We start from the raw sequence: 18,531 nt of genomic DNA on the forward strand, positions 1-18,531 counted from the left end.
TACTATGTCATTCTACGGTGTATAATTTGATTATTCTTTATTCTCGACCTGTAATATACTATCAAGGAACGTTATCAACGATGATGAACTGATCGTTGCATAGAATTATAAGAGCACGATGTTTGAGATTAATTCGGAAATGTTCTGTCTGAAGATAAGACAAACTAGGGTAGAATAGGTGCATGACCTTAAGGTCCTTGAGTGACATCAAGTCACTCAAAAAGTTTTTTGGAAAAAACCTATATTTTTTATTCATTTCAGTCAATTTTACGTAGGTATAAAGAGAAAGGGGTCTCAAGCATATCCTATACTCGAAGAGTTATCGAGGAAAAACTTGAACTAACGAAAACTGCAATTTCTCATTGAATAGAGTAGTCTATGACTTCCAGAAAACATAAAAAGAAACTAAAAAGTCGAAATTTCATGAATTGTAATAAATTATTCGTTAAGACGGTTGAAAATCCATAAACCAATAAAATTTTCAATTACGAATTATTAATGACATTTCATGAAATGTCAAATTTAGTTATCCAAATTGCGATTTTATAGCGTATTCGACTGGCTGCACCAGTGAGAATTAATTCGAAATTTTTCAGTGCTAAATGACATAATCAGCTCGCATAAATTCGAACTGGTGCAGCCAGTCGAAAACGCTATTAGTTTCTATGTTTTCCGGAAGTCATAGACTACTCCACTCAGTTAGAAATTATAGTATTTCCTCAGTTCAATTTTTTTCTCGATAACCCTTAAATTTTTCGTATTCAGAATCGGAATAAATATTCAAAGATATATGTAACCTATTATTAAAACTGTCCTGACTAATGGCAGGAAATGGTGAAATATTTCTATTTTATATAAAATACTTTATTGATTTTTCGATCTGGCTACGTAGCTGCTAATTTGTCGTACTTAGAGCCTCAACATCCAACGCCTATTCTACATGATTTCTCAAACCAGTAATAACATTGCTAAAATCAGAAAATGTAGGGGAGAGCGGGGCTGAAAGTGCCGCGGGTAAATTGTGCCGACGCGAATATCTCGTAAACAGAAAGAGATAGATATAAGATAGCAGTTATTCACGTAATGCCTAACAGTCCGGGACATGCGCATGCCAGTTTAATTCCGTCCGCCGAAGGGACAGGGTGTCAGTGCATGTGTGTGTATTCGAGCTCTACGTAAGTAAATATTTTCGTCTCAATACTTTTTGGTCACAAGCTGGCATTTTTCGTCCTTTTAATATGAAAGTTTTAGTAAAATGTTTGTCGTTTATCCTAGTTTGTTATGCAGTATGATTATAATGCTTAGAGCGCTTTGATATTTATATGTAGGGCAAAATATCACACTCGCATAAACGGGGTAAAATGTGCCGTTCATGGGGGGCTGCTTGTGCCGCGGCACAACCAACCCCACGGCAACCTTCATTGTTTCTGTAATACTTAAGTTTATGCGAGCACTTGTGGAAGATATAAAATACTTTTTGCCATGATACTTCATCCTGTATTTATTGTCTTTGACAGAATGAGGAATTACAAGCGGAAAACTCAAAGGGGAACTACATCCCAAGATCTTCTAAAAAGAGCGGCTGATGCAGTCATCAAGGATGGACGTAAATTAAAAACAGTTGCACGTGAATTGGAAATTTGCCATACAACTCTTCAAAGGTATGTCAAAAAAATTAAAAGTGGACTTACTCCTTCGGTTGGTTTTAAATCTAGAATGGTGTTTAGTGAAGATCAAGAGGCACAACTGTCTGAGTACATTTTGAAAAGTGCCTCTATTTATTTTGGTCTTCTACCAGAAGAAGTACGACAACTTGCTTACCAGTGTGCCGTGAAGTTTAATGTTCAACACATCCCACCATCTTGGCATACCAATGGTAAGGCTGGCAAGGATTGGTTTACAAACTTCCTGAAGAGGAACTCTACTCTTGCAATAAGAACACCAGAAGCTACCAGTGCCGGACGCGCGAGCTCGTTCAACAGATATAATGTAAATCAATTTTTCGAAAAACTTGGCGACTTGATTACAAAATATAATCTTACTCCTTCACGTATATGGAATTTGGACGAGACTGGTGTCACAACTGTGTTAAAACCGAAAAAAATTTTGGCTGAAAAAGGAACAAAGCAAGTAGGAGCAATTGTTTCATCTGAACGTGGAACTTTAGTCACTGTTGAGCTAGCGGTGAGTGCTCTGGGAAACTCGATTCCGCCGATGTTTGTTTTCCCGCGTTTGAAATTTAAGGACCTGTTTATCCGAGGTGGTCCTCCTGAGTGTATTGGGGCTGGTAATCAATCCGGTTGGATGACAAACAAAGAGTTCTTAGTGTTTATGGATCATTTCATAAAGCATACTAAGCCTAGTCCTGATGAACCAGTGTTATTACTACTAGACAATCATTCATCTCATATTGATATTGATGTGATCGAAAAGGCCAAGAAAAACTCTGTTATATTATTATCATTCCCACCACACTGCACCCACCGTCTGCAACCCCTGGATGTTGGTGTCAACGGCCCATTCAAAGCATACTGTTCTAAAGCTCAAAACAACTGGCTGAGAACTAATCCCGGGAAAACTATGAGCATTTATGAAATACCAGGTATTGTAAAATACGCTTTGCCGCTTGCAGCAACTCCTATCAATATAAGCAACGCATTTAAAAAGGCTGGCATTTGGCCCTATGACCCAAATATCTTCACAGACAAAGATTATGCGCCGTCTTCTGTCACTGACCGCCCGATGCCAGAAAATCGACCCTCACAAGATACAGACCACTTTCCTGTCCCTCTAAACAATCAAGAAAGGACTGCTGAATATCTTAATGACTCAAATAATGTCGGCTGCAATATAGAGATTGAGACTACTCCATCAATTCTACAGCAAAGCGACTGCAGCGTTGAACCATCAGGTAATCCAGAACATGTGGGACGTCAATGCTCTCAGGAGACTACCCCTTGTTGCAGCTTCCAACTTCCTCAATCATCAGCTGATAACAACGCGGGAGATGAAAATACAATAATTTTCTCACCAGACCTCATAAGACCACTGCCTAAAGCACCTCCTCGATTAGTTGGACGCAATAAAGGACGTAAAAGAAAGACAGCTGTTCTTACGGACACTCCAGAGAAGGATGCTTTGGCCGAAGAACATGCTAATAAAAAGAAGAAAAAAGAGATTGAAACTACAAAGAAGGGTAAAGGAAAATGCACGGGACAAGGTAAACAAGCAAAAAGAACGACTAAGAACCCCGCTAAGAGAAGAGTCTTGCAAGATGATGACACTTCTGATGAGGAACAAGATTGGTATTGCATCATATGTTGTGACGCATATTCTAATTCTGCCCCTAGAGAAAAATGGATTCAATGCATAGAATGCAAGAATTGGGCCCATTCACAATGTATTGACGATGAAGAAAGCCCAGCATTTGTATGTCCAAATTGCTATTCTGATCAGTCATCTATAGAGTAACTGGTTTTGTTTTCTCTAAAAGACCAAATATAAGTTTTTTAATTTACAATTCGGAAGAAATCTTCTTTATTTTTTTTAATGTAGTCCTGAGAGACTGATATATTCAATAATTGATCTCATTTGTTCAAAAATAAGTTCAAATTGTTGACTGAAATGTGTTTTTATATTTGCAATAGCTAAATAAGTAAAGATATTATGTTTTTCTTTATTATTATGCTTATTGTTATATATAACTGAATTTTAAGTTATGTTGATTAGTTAAAAGTATAAGCAATAAATATATTGTTGAAAAAAATTGTGTTTTTAAATCCTAAATTAATTTTCATTCACGTAAAACACCTTTAATTATCAACGGCACAACCGACCTCAGCTACGGCACAACTCGCCCCAAAGTGGGGTTGGTAGTGCCTTCCCGACTTTGCTTAAAAAAATGACCTTTTCTTGAAAACCATTGAAATTGTGTCAAATCTGTGAGTGAATTCTTATTGTAGATTAAATTTGGCTTATGATGAACTACTTCTTTCAGAAATAGTACTTTTCTTATCCGAATCATATGAGAATTTGTCAAAATCGGCACGTTCAGCCCCGCTCTCCCCTAATGAAAATTTTGTTGGTTAACCTCATTTTAATCAATTCTTCCTTCAGTGGAATGAAGATATTTAGGATGCGAAATCATTTTCTTCAGAACCCGTCATATATCAATTCTGACTTTGAAAGTAAATGGAGGAACAGATTTGATTGTGAAATATTCATCTTTTTTTACATGAGCCATAGAATTCTGCCGAACATCATAGCCGAAATCATTACAAGCATCAGTCTCTCAACGAACTAAAACTACGTAAAAACACATTTCAATAATACCCTTATGGACCACACTGGTCTATGCGAATTATTAGAAAGTAATTAAGAAGCAATAGATGCAGCCAATGAGTGTAACCAAAAACGGGGAATACGAGGGGAAATATTCAGCCAATAAGATCAATCTAATCGGGACATTCTTGTTTCCACGACGATTTGCTAAATACCGGGGTTTATTTGAGAGTATTGATAGCAATATTTTCATAAATTCCAAAGGAATTTCTGAAAACTTGGACAACCCTTGTATAATTGAAATATTCAGACTTCCCCCAAGTGACTTTGGATATACTATACATCCCAAGTCACTTGAACTAGTCTATAAAAACGCTTGGCCAGAGATAATTGCAAAACAGTCATAAACTATAGGCGCACACTTTTCAAACCCTTGAGTTGAAAATAATATTTTTGCGTATGTATGGAACTCAGATGTCGATTATTTCAGAAAACTTGTGACGCGAGTAGCTTTCGCTGTTACATCAAAAATGATACTATGTCATTCTACGGTGTTATAATTTGATTATCCTTTATTCTCGACCTGTAATATACTATCAAGGAACGTTATCAACGATGATGAACTGATCGTTGCATAGAATTATAAGAGCACGATGTTTGAGATTAATTCGGAAATGTTCTGTCTGAAGATAAGACAAACTAGGGTAGAATAGGTGCATGACCTTAAGGTCCTTGAGAGACATCAAGTCACTCAAAAAGTTTTTTGGAAAAAACCTATATTTTTTATTCATTTCAGTCAATTTTACGTAGGTATAAAGAGAGAGGGGTCTCAAGCATATCCTATACTCAAAGAGTTATCGAGGAAAAACTTGAACTACAACTGGTTGCGCAATGAGGGCCAAAATTTTGAAATTGCACTGTCGAAACATTCCAGATGGTAGTATAAAATTATTACAAAAAAAAATTGCTGTAATTTCAGTGGGGGAGTCGAACTCTCGAGCTTGAGGTAATAGGCTCGGTATTAGGTACCTGTGGAATGTAGATTTGAACTGAACAAACGATATTATTTTTCGTAACCAAGCATTGGTAATTCACGGAAATTGACAGTAACCGCATTTCACTGAATACTATTTTGCAAGTTCCTTCAATTCAAAATTGAAGCGAATTCCTCAGGTAGGAAATTAAGGGGAAATTTGCAGCTGTTGGGTACTTCAATAATATTCCAGATATAAATGGTATTTCTTCATTTGAGACATTTTTGAAAATAATTGCATATTTCACAAACTTGAGAATTAACAGCACATCAGCAGACGAATTGCAAAATTATATTCAAATGCGAATACACTGTCAAATTCTCTGAATTGTTGGTAACGAAAATTGATATTGTTGGATCAGTTCAAATTTACATTCTGGGTGATACCTCGAGAGGTCGAGAGTTCGACTCCCCACAGAGATTCATAGAAATTACAGCAAATTTTTTTTTGTGATAATTTTATAATACCATCTGAAATGTTACGACAGTGCAATTTCAAAATTTTGGCACGAGAACTAATCGCACGCACACGGAGAAAGCTGATAATATAGATATAATTAATAGAGGAAAAAACAAATGTTCACAAGGTATTAATGTAATAATTATTTATGTAATAAAATAAATTATTTATATATAAATAAATATAATAAATGCATAAATGCATTGTCAATAAATTTTCAAGCGGTAGTTAACAAACATTTGCTATTTGTATATGAATAAACTCTTACTTCAGTAATACATTCCGTAAAAATATGGGATTTATTAATAATTAGCAAACTAAGATAATTCTAGCGATCCCATAGATAAACAGCCTTCTTTTACATGCTTGAAATCTGAGGCTAACACACTCCTCAAGTAGAAGCGCTTCTTCTTGAGGGATGTGTTCTTAAACTTATCCACACAATTCCCCTCATTATTTCCTTTTTAAACTAAAAATTTGTGTTACTGGGGGCTTATTGAATATCGCTGAGCCCATCTGTACTGAATTTTGGATTTAGATCGTTTGTACCTGCTTAGTGATGAGTAATGTTTGTTGACCAGTGAATGGATGCAACCGAGATGACTAGGGTTTAAATCACAATACCTAATACGAACTCTAAAAAAATATGGCGCGTACAAGGCAATAAAGCTTGAAAGTATTGAGTTTTCTGTTTTACATATCAAGTTTTCATGATAATAATTAATAATCATTATTTATTTTCACTATAGATTGGTGGTGTAGGATCAGAGAAACAGGAAAATGATACTCTGTTAGTTCGCCGACGTTTCGGAAAAATTTATTTCCATCCTCAGGGCTCTACAAAATTTACGGAAAACATCATTTGCAACATTGATGAAGGTGTTTACAAAATAAAGGAAAGATGAGCATTACTAAAAGTTATTGACTAGAAAATATCACAGAAAGGATGGTCTGGTATAATTTATATATACAAAGAAGCATTATAAAATTCAAAACATTTTTAGTTTAAAATAAGAGTAAAAATAAAAAGTAATTTAACACATATAGGTACAAACAAAGTACTTACAAGCTAGACAAATGTATCTTCCCAAAATCATCTTATTAAAATTTAAATCAATTCTCCAATATTTTACGTGTAAAGAAATCATAATATGTATATTAAAAACCGGGGACAAACAATGCGACCGATGCATAGATAGTATGCCGACAGACGGAGGTGAAATCAAAGGAACAGCGGACTCGAAACACTTAGGGTAAAAAACTTAGACGTATGTATGTGATGCGCTGAAGTAATGAAGTCGATAGGGGCTAGAAATCTTTATTTTGTTTTATTATTATTCCGTAGTTGGGTATTTGTTTTTAATAAGGAAAAATAGAATCGGCTAAGTTGTTGTATGTCAGCTCTAGAATTTACTGAGTCATGGATACTTATTTGTAACATCTCAAAAATTAGCCGATTGCTCAAGTATGGCTCTCTATTTAATATTTTGACTTCTTCAAAATTAAAGTTGTGACTTTCATTCAGGCAATGTTCGGCCAAGGCTGTTTTAGGGTTGGAGATCGGCAAACGGACAGACCTAATATGTTCCTGTATTCTGGATTTCAGATATCGGCCCGTCTGGCCTATGTAGACGCGAGAGCAATTTAGACAGCTGATTTCATATACAACATTGGAGTTCAGAAGAGTTGGTGTCGGGTTTTTGACAACACTGAAAAAATTCTTTCCTAAGGTATTTGAACTTTTGAAAGACACCCTGACGTTCTCCTTTTGAATAACCTTGGATAGTCTCTCTGAGAGGCCTTTGATATATATGAGTTTGTTATAATATAAAATTGTATTCGAAGGTCCCTCAGATGAAATGATCTGTGGTAGAGAGGGTTTGAGAGACTCCCCTAAAATTTTGCTTATGAGATGCGCCGGATAGCTGTTGTTAAGTAAGATGGATCTGATCTTTTTCAGGTTTTTTTCATGATACCTTTTGTCAGAGAGGTTCAAGGCTCTGAACTTGAGATTTCGTATGATGTTAACTTTATGTATCATGGCATGATGGGAGTGAAAACCTATATACCTGCCAGAAAAAGTAGGTTTATGATACCAATCAATGTATAAGACATTATCATCCATGCGTTCAACTCTCATGTCAAGGAAATTCAGAGCGCTTTTTGATTCTAATTCTAAAGTGAACTGTAATTTTGGGTGGAAAGAGTTGAAAGTGTCCAACACGAGTTGTTCAGTGTTAACAGGAACGGAAGTGAAAATATCATCGACATAACGTTTGAAAATTGGTACACTGAAAGGTAAGCGAGAGAGACAATAATCTTGAAGTTTTACCATTACAATGTCACAGCAAATCTGCGAAACACAATTCCCCATCCCGAAACCAAAAATTTGCCTATAAAATTGTCCGTTGAAACAGAAATAACTGCTAGTTATCAAAAAATTATATATTAATTTGAAGGTTTCAAAATCAAATGAGGGGTCAGAAACCATATTCCAATTTTCTTCAATGAACACCAACTCTTCTGAAACTCCAATGTTGTATATGAAATCAGCTGTCTAAATTGCTCTCGCGTCTACATAGGCCAGACGGGCCGATATCTGAAATCCAGAATACAGGAACATATTAGGTCTGTCCGTTTGCCGATCTCCAACCCTAAAACAGCCTTGGCCGAACATTGCCTGAATGAAAGTCACAACTTTAATTTTGAAGAAGTCAAAATATTAAATAGGGAGCCATACTTGAGCAATCGGCTAATTTTTGAGATGTTACAAATAAGTATCCATGACTCAGTAAATTCTAGAGCTGACATACAACAACTTAGCCGATTCTATTTTTCCTTATTAAAAACAAATACCCAACTACGGAATAATAATAAAACAAAATAAAGATTTCTAGCCCCTATCGACTTCATTACTTCAGCGCATCACATACATACGTCTAAGTTTTTTACCCTAATTGTTTCGAGTCCGCTGTTCCTTTGATTTCACCTCCGTCTGTCGGCATACTATATACTATACTATCGGTCGCATTGTTTGTCCCCGGTTTTTAATATACATATTATGATTTCTTTACACGTAAAATATTGGAGAATTGATTTAAATTTTAATAAGATGATTTTGGGAAGATACATTTGTCTAGCTTGTAAGTACTTTGTTTGTACCTATATGTGTTAAATTACTTTTTATTTTTACTCTTATTTTAAACTAAAAATGTTTTGAATTTTATAATGCTTCTTTGTATATATAAATTATACCAGACCATCCTTTCTGTGATATTTTCTAGTCAATAACTTTTAGTAATGCTCATCTTTCCTTTATTTTGTAAACACCTTCATCAATGTTGCAAATGATGTTTTCCGTAAATTTTGTAGAGCCCTGAGGATGGAAATAAATTTTTCCGAAACGTCGGCGAACTAACAGAGTATCATTTTCCTGTTTCTCTGATCCTACACCACCAATCTATAGTGAAATTAAATTTTGGATCACCACTTCAGATCTTGTGAAATCATTATTTATATTTAACCATGTTAAATAGGGTTTGAACCCTAGTTGTGATCTCTTCACTCTCACCACTACTCTGCAAACATTACTGATATTTAAGCAGGTACAAATTCAGAACAGATATTTTCAGCGACGTTCAATAAGCCCATAGTAACACATATTTCAATATGAAATAATGAGGGGAATTGCAATGAAAGGTAAAGTTTAAAATCTCATCCCTCAAGAAGAAGCTCTTCTCCTTGAGGTATGCGTCCTTAACTCTCAATAATTTTAAGCATGTAATAGAATGCTGTTCATCTATTGGATCGCTAGAATTCTGTTAGTTGGTTAATTATGAACAAATCCTATATTATGAGTAGACGAATCAATAATTGGTGGAAGCCTTGTTAGGGTTATAAAAGACATCACTGACATTCAAGGTAAGTGTTAATTTTAATAATTTTTTTATTTTCTAATGTTCCTTTTTATTAATGTTCTGTTTGCTGCCCTACACTTATGTGAGAGCTCTGAAACTATCCGTGTGAAACACCAATACAATATTTCATAAATTTTTTTGTTCGAGACGTCCATATTTCGTTGTAATCAGTTCCTTCGAAAACATTTCATAACTTCAAAATTCATTTTTGTAATATTTTTCTGATTTGATCACACAATAATAATAATCAATTTAAACACGCGCTACGTTTAAAGCACTACTCGCACATTTGAAAGCTTCACAAAATATTTTGAGATACCATTCAGGTAGAGCCATAGGCGTAACGAGGGGAAAGGGGGTTATTGGAGACATATGACAATTGATTAGAAGAAATAAAAATAATTGTAAGTAAGTAACAATTGAAAAGAACTAATAAAAAATCGAAGATTTTGGTTTTTCAAAGTGGGAGTAAATCCATTCAAGAATCATATCTAGTTATAACACTGGGTAGAGCAAAGACTTTCGGATATTCAACCTTTATTCCTCAACAAAACTAGTTATTCAGTACGAACTAGACCCCATTTCGGAGAATGATCCCGAAATCAAAAAGCAATGCAAGTAAATGCAGATTTATTTGGAAGTAAATTTCGTGATTTAACGAGTTCAGCCAGAGATTTTTTTCCTCTCTTGCACTGCCATCGCCCTCTCATATTCGGTCCAACAACTTCATTGTGTTATATTTATATCAGGTGTGTGAATAAGTCTTTCCCGTTTTCTGTAAGAGATGGCGCCACCAATACTGTGCGAGTATTTAATGGTTACATATGTCATAATCAAAGCTTATTCATCTGTCAACAATTCCACACTAACACATTAGTTGAAATTTTTTCGCATCATAAATTTTTGAAATCGTGAAAATGTCGAAATTTGAGCCGAGTCGACGTCATTTGCGGGAAGTTTCACTTTATTGGTTCAATTTGAAGAAATCTGCTGCCGAGGCGCATCGGTTGCTTCAGGAAGCTTATGGAGAAGGTTGTGTCGATGATTCAAGTGTTCGCGGATGGTTTCGACGCTCAAAAGTGGCGATTTCGACGTGGAAGACAAGGAGCGTTCCGGGCGGCCGCAAATCTTTGAAGATCAAGAATTGGCGACTTTGCTTGATGAAGATTCGTGTCAAACGCAAGAAGAACTTGCTGAAGCATTGGGAGTTGACCGAACAACCATTTCCAAGCGTTTGAAAGCCATGGGAATGATCCAAAAGCAAGGAAATTGGGTGCCGTACGAACTGAAGCTGAGAGACGTCGAACGGCGTTTTTTCACTTGCGAACAGCTGCTTCAGCGACATAAAAGAAAGGGTTTTCTGCATCGTATCGTGACTGGCGATGAAAAATGGATCCGTTACGATAATCCGAAGCGAAGAAAATCATGGGGACTACCCGGCCATACATCATCATCGACGGCCAAGCCAAATATTCATGGCGCCAAGCTCATGCTCTGTATATGGTGGGACCAGCTACGTGTGGTTTACTATGAGCTTCTGAAACCGAATGAAAGGATCACAGGCGAGGTCTATCGACGACAATTGATGCGTTTGAGCCGCGCACTGCAAGAAAAACGGCCACAATACTCCGACAGGCACGACAAAGTTATTTTGCAACATGACAATGCTCGCCCACATGTTGCACAGCCGGTGAAAACATACTTAGAAACGCTCAAATGGGAAGTCCTACCCCACCCGCCGTATAGTCCAGACATTGCTCCGTCTGATTACCATCTCTTCAGATCGATGACGCATGGCCTGGCTGACCAGCACTTTCATTCCTACGAGGAAGCCAAAAAATGGGTGGATGACTGGATAGAGGCCAAACCGGTCGAATTTTTTCGCAACGGGATTCGTATGTTGCCAGAAAGATGGGGAAAAGTTGTAGCTAGCGATGGCCAATACTTTCAATAATTCATTTGTAACCATTTTTTCACAATAAAGGCTCAAAATTTGAAAAAAAAAACGGGAAAGACTTATTCACACACCTTATATATACAGGGTGTACACTTTCAAAACGGCCTAACTTCAAAGGGGAAATTATACAAGTGATTTGCAACAAAAAAGTCATATAACACATGGTCGAAATATAGGTGGTTATTCTTCAATTTAACATTTCTTGATTTCACGAAATTTATCACTTTTTTCCATAAAACCAATTATATCTTATTCATTTCTGCATCCTCATCGAATTTGATCATATATTCCGAATAAGCATTAAATTTGCTGTTATATGAGAAGTCATAAGTGGTAATAGTATATTCTAAAACAAGTTGCAGAATGGGCTTCTATTCTAACACGAATGCGAAATGAGTGTTGGAATTGCCTTCTGCAACGAGTATTAGACGATATTTTCTCTATTTCGGTCAATTTTTGTGAAATATTGTCGAAATTCAATGTAAAATTCAGATTATACATCCTAGTGATTTTTTTATTGTATCATGGCAGTTGGTGTGACTGTTACGAAAATTGACAGATTACGGAATTTGAATTTGACTATTAGGTGTCGAAATTTGAAATAATTTATAATTACGCATTGAATTAGTGAATTATGTATGAAGAAATCGATTCAAAACCACCAGTATCAAGAGAAATTGCGGATAAAGCTTCAAATCATTTCACTGTATCCAAATTATATTTTATTGACATTCGAAGTATGTTGAAATTTGATAGGATCGAAATTCGGATGTCAGTCAAGACAACCACAAAACGAAAAATATAACCGAAAACAATGCTGTAATGAGTTCATTACAGCACTGTTTTCAAACACCCAGTAGAGTTTCCAACAATGGTTATCAAAGGCAGTATTACCTCCATTCTTCTAGTTTCCCTTCAGAATCTTAAATAAATTCAATAATTTCGTCGGTAGGTGCAAGGTTTCTCCAAAGATATTTTAATTTATGAATAATCAAAATGAATCAAAACATTAAGTTTTGCGCAGAATTTCTTAACAATTTGAGAATGTAGCTCAAATGAAGCTCAATATTACTGTGTCCAGAAAACAAATTGAAAATTTCAGCGCTGTAATATGACGTACCCTGTATATATACTGGGGGCGCAGGGGGTGCGCGCTCGCCTTGAACGATGATGCTTCTAAAAAATGGAAAAAAGACGGGAAAAGAATTGGGTACTGTGCTCCCATTCCTTGAAGAAATCCTGGATCCACCCCTGTATATACCTAATAACTAAAATATTTAGCGATAAATCGTTGTCCTATCTCAGCTGTCGAAAATATTTTTTTTCTGGTTACTAACAATCATCAATAACTTATCAATTCAATAGCAGTCAATGAAGGTACTTATATCAATCAGAAATAGAAAACGTAGGTAATAGTCCAACTTCATAAATGCCATTACCATATAATACAATTTTGCAGAAAATTGTCAACAGTAAGATTCAAACAAAGCAATCTTAATCGAATACAAAATATCATAATTTTTAGTCTATTAACTAAAGTCTTTTATTTATTCACATAGCACTTCTAAATTTCAGCGAACTCCAGAATTATGCGCTTATAAATCAAACCAATTTTTTCAATGAGAATTAGATAGATACACGTAGAAAATAAATGTTATTTTAGAAATCTCGAATAGAAGTATCAGCAAATAAGATGAAAAAATAGATAGAATTAAAATGAAAAAACTTACACGAGCGTATGCCATGTAGAATAAGGGCCAGTTGCACCATTTGCCTAAACATTGATTAAAATTTAAACATTGATTAATTTCAGATGTCTCTTGATAAATCATAGAGTAATCAACGTTTAAATTTTTAATCAATGTTTAGGCAAATGGTGCAACTGGCTTTTAGATCTAGTGATACAAAATAATAATAATAATAATAATAATAATAATTCTTTTAGCCATCCAAGATCAAGTGATCTCAACAAAAAATTACTGCAAACATATCATAAAGGATCGAACTATTACTGACGATCGATGCCGTTATGGTTGTCCAACGAACGAGACAATCCAACATATCACGGGAGGATGTCAAATGTTTGCAGGAAATGAATATAAAGAGAGACACGATGCAGTAGGAAAGATACTACACCAAGAAATGGCAACTAAATTAACACTTATTAATTCTGAAAAAGTGCCATACTACAAGTACCGACCGGAAACCATCCTAGAAAACGAACGCTATAAACTGTACTGGGATCGTACAGTTTTGACTGATAAAACAGTCCCTCACAACAGGCCAGATATATTGCTAGTTGATAAACAACAAAAGGCAGCAATACTCATCGACGTAGCAATACCTAATAACAACAACATGCGTCAAAAAGAGGTCGAAAAAATTTCAAAATATAGGGACCTCGAATTTCAGATAAAGCGCCAGTGGGGAATGATATCAACGAGAACTATTCCAATTATCATCTCAACAACAGGAATAGTACCCACAAATCTCAAGAGAAATATCAAGCAACTAGGTCTTAGTGAGTATGTATGTAATATAATGCAAAAAGCTGTTCTTTTAGGTACTGCAAGGACGGTGAGAAAATTCCTAGGAAGCGAAGGACAGGTCCAAGGATCACGTGTGAGAGGACCAGAAGTTCGACGAGAACCAGGGGGACCACAACGACCGGACACGACCGAGCTCTGCCCTTCTGATATTTTAAATATCTGGGATTGAGTGAATGTTCCTCTTAGCGAGGAGTGAGAAGCCGACGGCGAGGAAAAATCCTACGCGTATAGGCAAAAGTCGATAAATCGTACTTTATTTCAAATCAGATTACATAACAAAATCATGAAAATGAAGTGAAACAGTGTCATATATACATATACATATATATATTTTATCCCGTATAACTTGCCATATTATAGGGCTCTAAATTTAATAGGAACTTGTATATTTTCTTCTTGAAAGTTCTGGTGTCCTGAATTGCTTTTGACAAAATCGAATTAGTATATTATTTCATGGAAATTTTTGTCTTTGAAAACTTCGTATTGATTAAAAAAATGGATGACGGGGATTGTAAAAATTAATGAAAACCACAATTGTTTTTCCAGGAATATTATTCAAGATCCTCTTATATGTTAGATCCAATTGTTCAATAAATAAGTGGGATATTAAAAGGAATTTTGGTTAGCACTGTATATCAACTTAAGATAGAATCTTTTATAGGCATTCTTTTGGGTTTTCATTCATGGATTCTCGAGCCGGCATAAAAAAATGCGGTATAACAAGAGATTTTTCGATCGAAAATGAGGAAAATGATTGAGAAAATTATTTGACATCAAAATTTGATATTATATTGCCGAATGCGTAAAAAACATCGCAATGCACTACCAATTATCAAGGTTAAAGTGTCAAGGTTTGAATTGTGTGAAGACAATTAACCAAAAAAAAATTGATTCAATTATTCATTGATTGAATGAGTGAGATTAGTTAACAAATGATAAGATGAATGAGAAAGTATTCCAGAGGAAGTGTTCCTGAGATCTCAATCAGTCACCGAGGTCTGAGAGTCTAAAATTGGCAAGTTTATTTATAAATAATCACATTTCATGTGGTGAAATAAATAAATTTTTCTTTTTAAGATACTTCCGATGTCAATTAATTGAAGATGTAGGTATATAACTATAAGAATAATTCAAGGATAGATAGTGGAAATATACCTCATACTTCCTTTTATATCGACCCATTTCAATAGGAAAACATTACAAAATTTACACCATCGTTTATTATTTCTTTTCTCTCACGGAATATCTCAATTCAAGAAAAAAACTGAAAAAATATCAGACAGAGTCAATGATAAATGAATCGTTTCGAATTTTTTGTATGCAATAACAAAAGGATTCTTGAAAATGAATAAAAATATTCCCTGCCACGGACGCTTGTTGTAGAGAGCAGTTATGTTCTTACCCACAGTTACTTACATACTGTTATTATCAGAAGAGAATACATATTTAAAAAATTCATAACTTGTAACCGATAAAAGCTAGGATTTACGGTGAAAATATATTGACTAGCATCGTGGCACTACATGTATTCAATTTAATTTTATGTGTTAACAAGTTTTTGGTAATTTTTTTCGATTGCTTGATTTTTCCCTTTAAAAATTCAATGGATCGTGTTCTCGAACTTGGATGAGCAATGCGCCGCAACTGCCAATTTTAATTGTATTGTTACAACGGGATAATAATAATTCTTCGATATTAGTTCCTACATGAACCAATAGTTTCAGAATATAATAAACAAGGAAAAGTAGGAATTGTTTCCCTTTCAAACATTGAACATTGGCTTGCAGATGTTCCTAAATCCAATACTGAAAATAAGACGTAAGATTCGTTTTTGGGCAATGAAAACTCTGCAATTCTCCGATGCATTACCAAAACATTGTAGATAAATGACAAAAGACTAGTCCGTAATAAATACTCAAAAGGGGAGAATTTGGTATGGAATCATTGATGCGATATAGCATAATGAGCACTGTTGATCTTTCCGCATACATATCTACATTTCTATCCATGGGAGGCGTTATACATAGAACAAGGAATTATTCCATATAAACAGCTGTGGAAATTTGTATGGCATAGAAATTATAAACAATACAAAAATTACACTACGGTCTGTCAATCATTAGATTTCCAGAAAAAAAGTGATGCATTATCCCACTTAAAAATTAGCAAGTTGTAGATGAAGTTTTGCTCTATTAAAGGTTTAAAAACAATTTGTAAATGTCCTCATCATTATAATAAAATATTCCTCAGGATTTATCAATATTCAATTAATAACTCTTTTTCAGAGAAACCAAATTGTTAAACCACTTTTGACGGGAATTATACTATGTCAAAGATTGGAATATAGCATATAAGTACAAAAATGATAAATCCGCATTGCTAGACCATGTTTTGAAACTGGATATGATGTATCCAAAAGTTCGTTAGAATTTTTCAAGTATTTGAACAAAAAGTTTTTAGGTACAATGTGAGGTGAAAAATTTAAGAGGGGTCTACACCGTTTCAGCGGTCTGTTCAAAAGTGATTACACTATTTTACGCTAGAGACCATCGATTTATATGAGGCTTTCATATAATCATATTATTCAATTTATATAATAGAGTTCGTCATTGCGAAAAGTCCTTATTTATTAATTTTTTGGAATAGAAAAAAAATTATAATTTTTATTGAAGAATAAATATATGCAATGTAAAACTTTCCGAGCAAACAATTATTTTTGTATGAAATTCAAGAGAAAATATTATACACAAAGTTTTGTCAAAGACTGAAAATGAGGTTTTTATAAAATTAAAAATGAAGACGTAAGAACGTATTTTGAATTCTTGCATGTGGTAAAGAGAGACGGTAAATCAGAGGATTGTTTGGGATTGCCTCACTTATCCTAAAAAATGCTGAAATCTCAAAGACGCTGAGGGGAGAGGAGTTTTGGAATTTTGGCAGATCACCAGAATGTCATGTGGTATAAACCCCTCTCAAGATAAGATAGATTGCTTAATTTTGACCCAAAATCCATTAACAACTTACTGGTTACTGTTCTTATTGTAAAAGATAAAACTAGTCCAAGTATTGAATAGTTTATAATGCCTATAATTCCATCGTAACCAGCAAAACAATTCCACATAGCCCGTCAGAAATTTCGAGATTTACAATCAGTGACAGATCCTATAAAATCGATTCGAACCATCCTACCTTCCCCATATTTAGAACCTTGATGTGATGATGTGTCTTACCTGATTACTCAAGGGATGAAGATCAACTTCCTCCTGGTCGGCATCGAATTGTTCCGAGAGTCTCCGCTGGAAATCCGACTTTTGGTCCGCGTAGTTTCGATGTCGTGGTTCATTTTCTCCCATACCCCAATCAGCCAACAGGTAAACCATCCCCACCCAATAGACGGACAACTGGATATTTCCTTTTGTATGGTTTGAATGGAGGGATTCTAGAAATAAAGAAAAAGAGTCAATTTATGGCCTACTTTTCCTCGATTAAGTCTTTTTTATTTTTTTGGAATTGTTTTCGAAGAACTAAATTGTACTTGTTAAATTTCGAAGCGGGGAATTATGACATTAATGAATTGTGCGATGAAGCAATTCAAATGTTTTCGTAATCCATGGTAATGATTTTTTTTCGGAAAGCTTCTGTGGTTTTGTGACATTTTATTGTAGAATTTCTAGTTACCTTAATCCTGAAGTTCATAAAGTCAGGTCAATCAATACTATTGTTTAATTTTATTGAAAAAAAAAATTTCCTAAATTATCATTACATTAATACTCAAAGTAGAAATTACTACTGATTTTTAGATTACAATTGCAGTAAAATACATTGTAATTTTTAACTTGCTCTTTCTGTTTTTAGATGACCGTCGCAGTGGATGGAAGTGCATCTGTAATTTTTTTCTCAAATTCTGTGGCTAATATCCCAGATTCACACAGATTTCACGGGTTTTATTTTATTATTATAGCTTGGTACTCGGAACTCTCCTGCCAAGGAATTATTTCAGATGCATCTTGAATATTTTAATAAATATTGTAAAAATTCAGTGAATCAGAAAATAATGTATAATTGTCGTACAAGAGGCTCATTCTAACTCTCGTTCATTCAAAAACTAGCCACTTCCTAGCTCTTTTTGGAATTTTTAACTTGTGTCAGAATATCAATGCCTTATGCACTTTTATTATAAATAACTAGATTATTAATAACTAGGTAATTTGATTTGGGCATTCCGCGAATATATCGTCCGAATGCGCAAAGGCCTTCCTACAGATTCTACAATTTTCATTTGACTTCAATGAATTTGGTATGGTATCATGTTTTGTTTTGCAGATTGTCCCATA

At 34.7% G+C, this 18,531-nt stretch overlaps 2 protein-coding genes across 4 annotated transcripts in view; one reads left to right on the forward strand and one right to left on the reverse strand.

Annotated features, from left to right (window-relative positions):
- The window catches only part of LOC123681107 (inositol hexakisphosphate kinase 1), a 98,167-nt gene that overhangs the window by 30,700 nt on the left and 48,936 nt on the right, over positions 1-18,531 (reverse strand). For all 3 annotated transcript variants that reach the window (XM_045619313.1, XM_045619311.1, XM_045619312.1), the window contains exon 2: positions 17,428-17,636. In XM_045619313.1, coding sequence (XP_045475269.1) covers positions 17,428-17,577 — 150 coding nt within the window. In that variant the 5' untranslated portion in view covers positions 17,578-17,636. The remainder of the gene's footprint in view (positions 1-17,427; positions 17,637-18,531) is intronic.
- Positions 1,005-3,586, forward strand: LOC123681105. Its single transcript, XM_045619310.1, has 2 exons — positions 1,005-1,175; positions 1,518-3,586. Exons 1-2 carry the CDS (start codon positions 1,084-1,086, stop codon positions 3,469-3,471), a joined length of 2,046 nt encoding a protein of 681 aa, XP_045475266.1. The 5' UTR covers positions 1,005-1,083; the 3' UTR covers positions 3,472-3,586.

This window comes from Harmonia axyridis, chromosome 5, assembly GCF_914767665.1.
Source record: "Harmonia axyridis chromosome 5, icHarAxyr1.1, whole genome shotgun sequence".
Taxonomy (NCBI): domain Eukaryota; kingdom Metazoa; phylum Arthropoda; class Insecta; order Coleoptera; family Coccinellidae; genus Harmonia; species Harmonia axyridis.

Bases quoted from the DNA above. Each gene is read 5' to 3' on its own strand.
- LOC123681105 (XM_045619310.1), top strand. From the start codon at position 1,084: ATGCCTAACAGTCCGGGACATGCGCATGCCAGTTTAATTCCGTCCGCC. The intron at 1,176-1,517 runs GTAAGTAAATAT...TGTCTTTGACAG, and splicing joins TGTGTGTATTCGAGCTCTAC to AATGAGGAATTACAAGCGGA.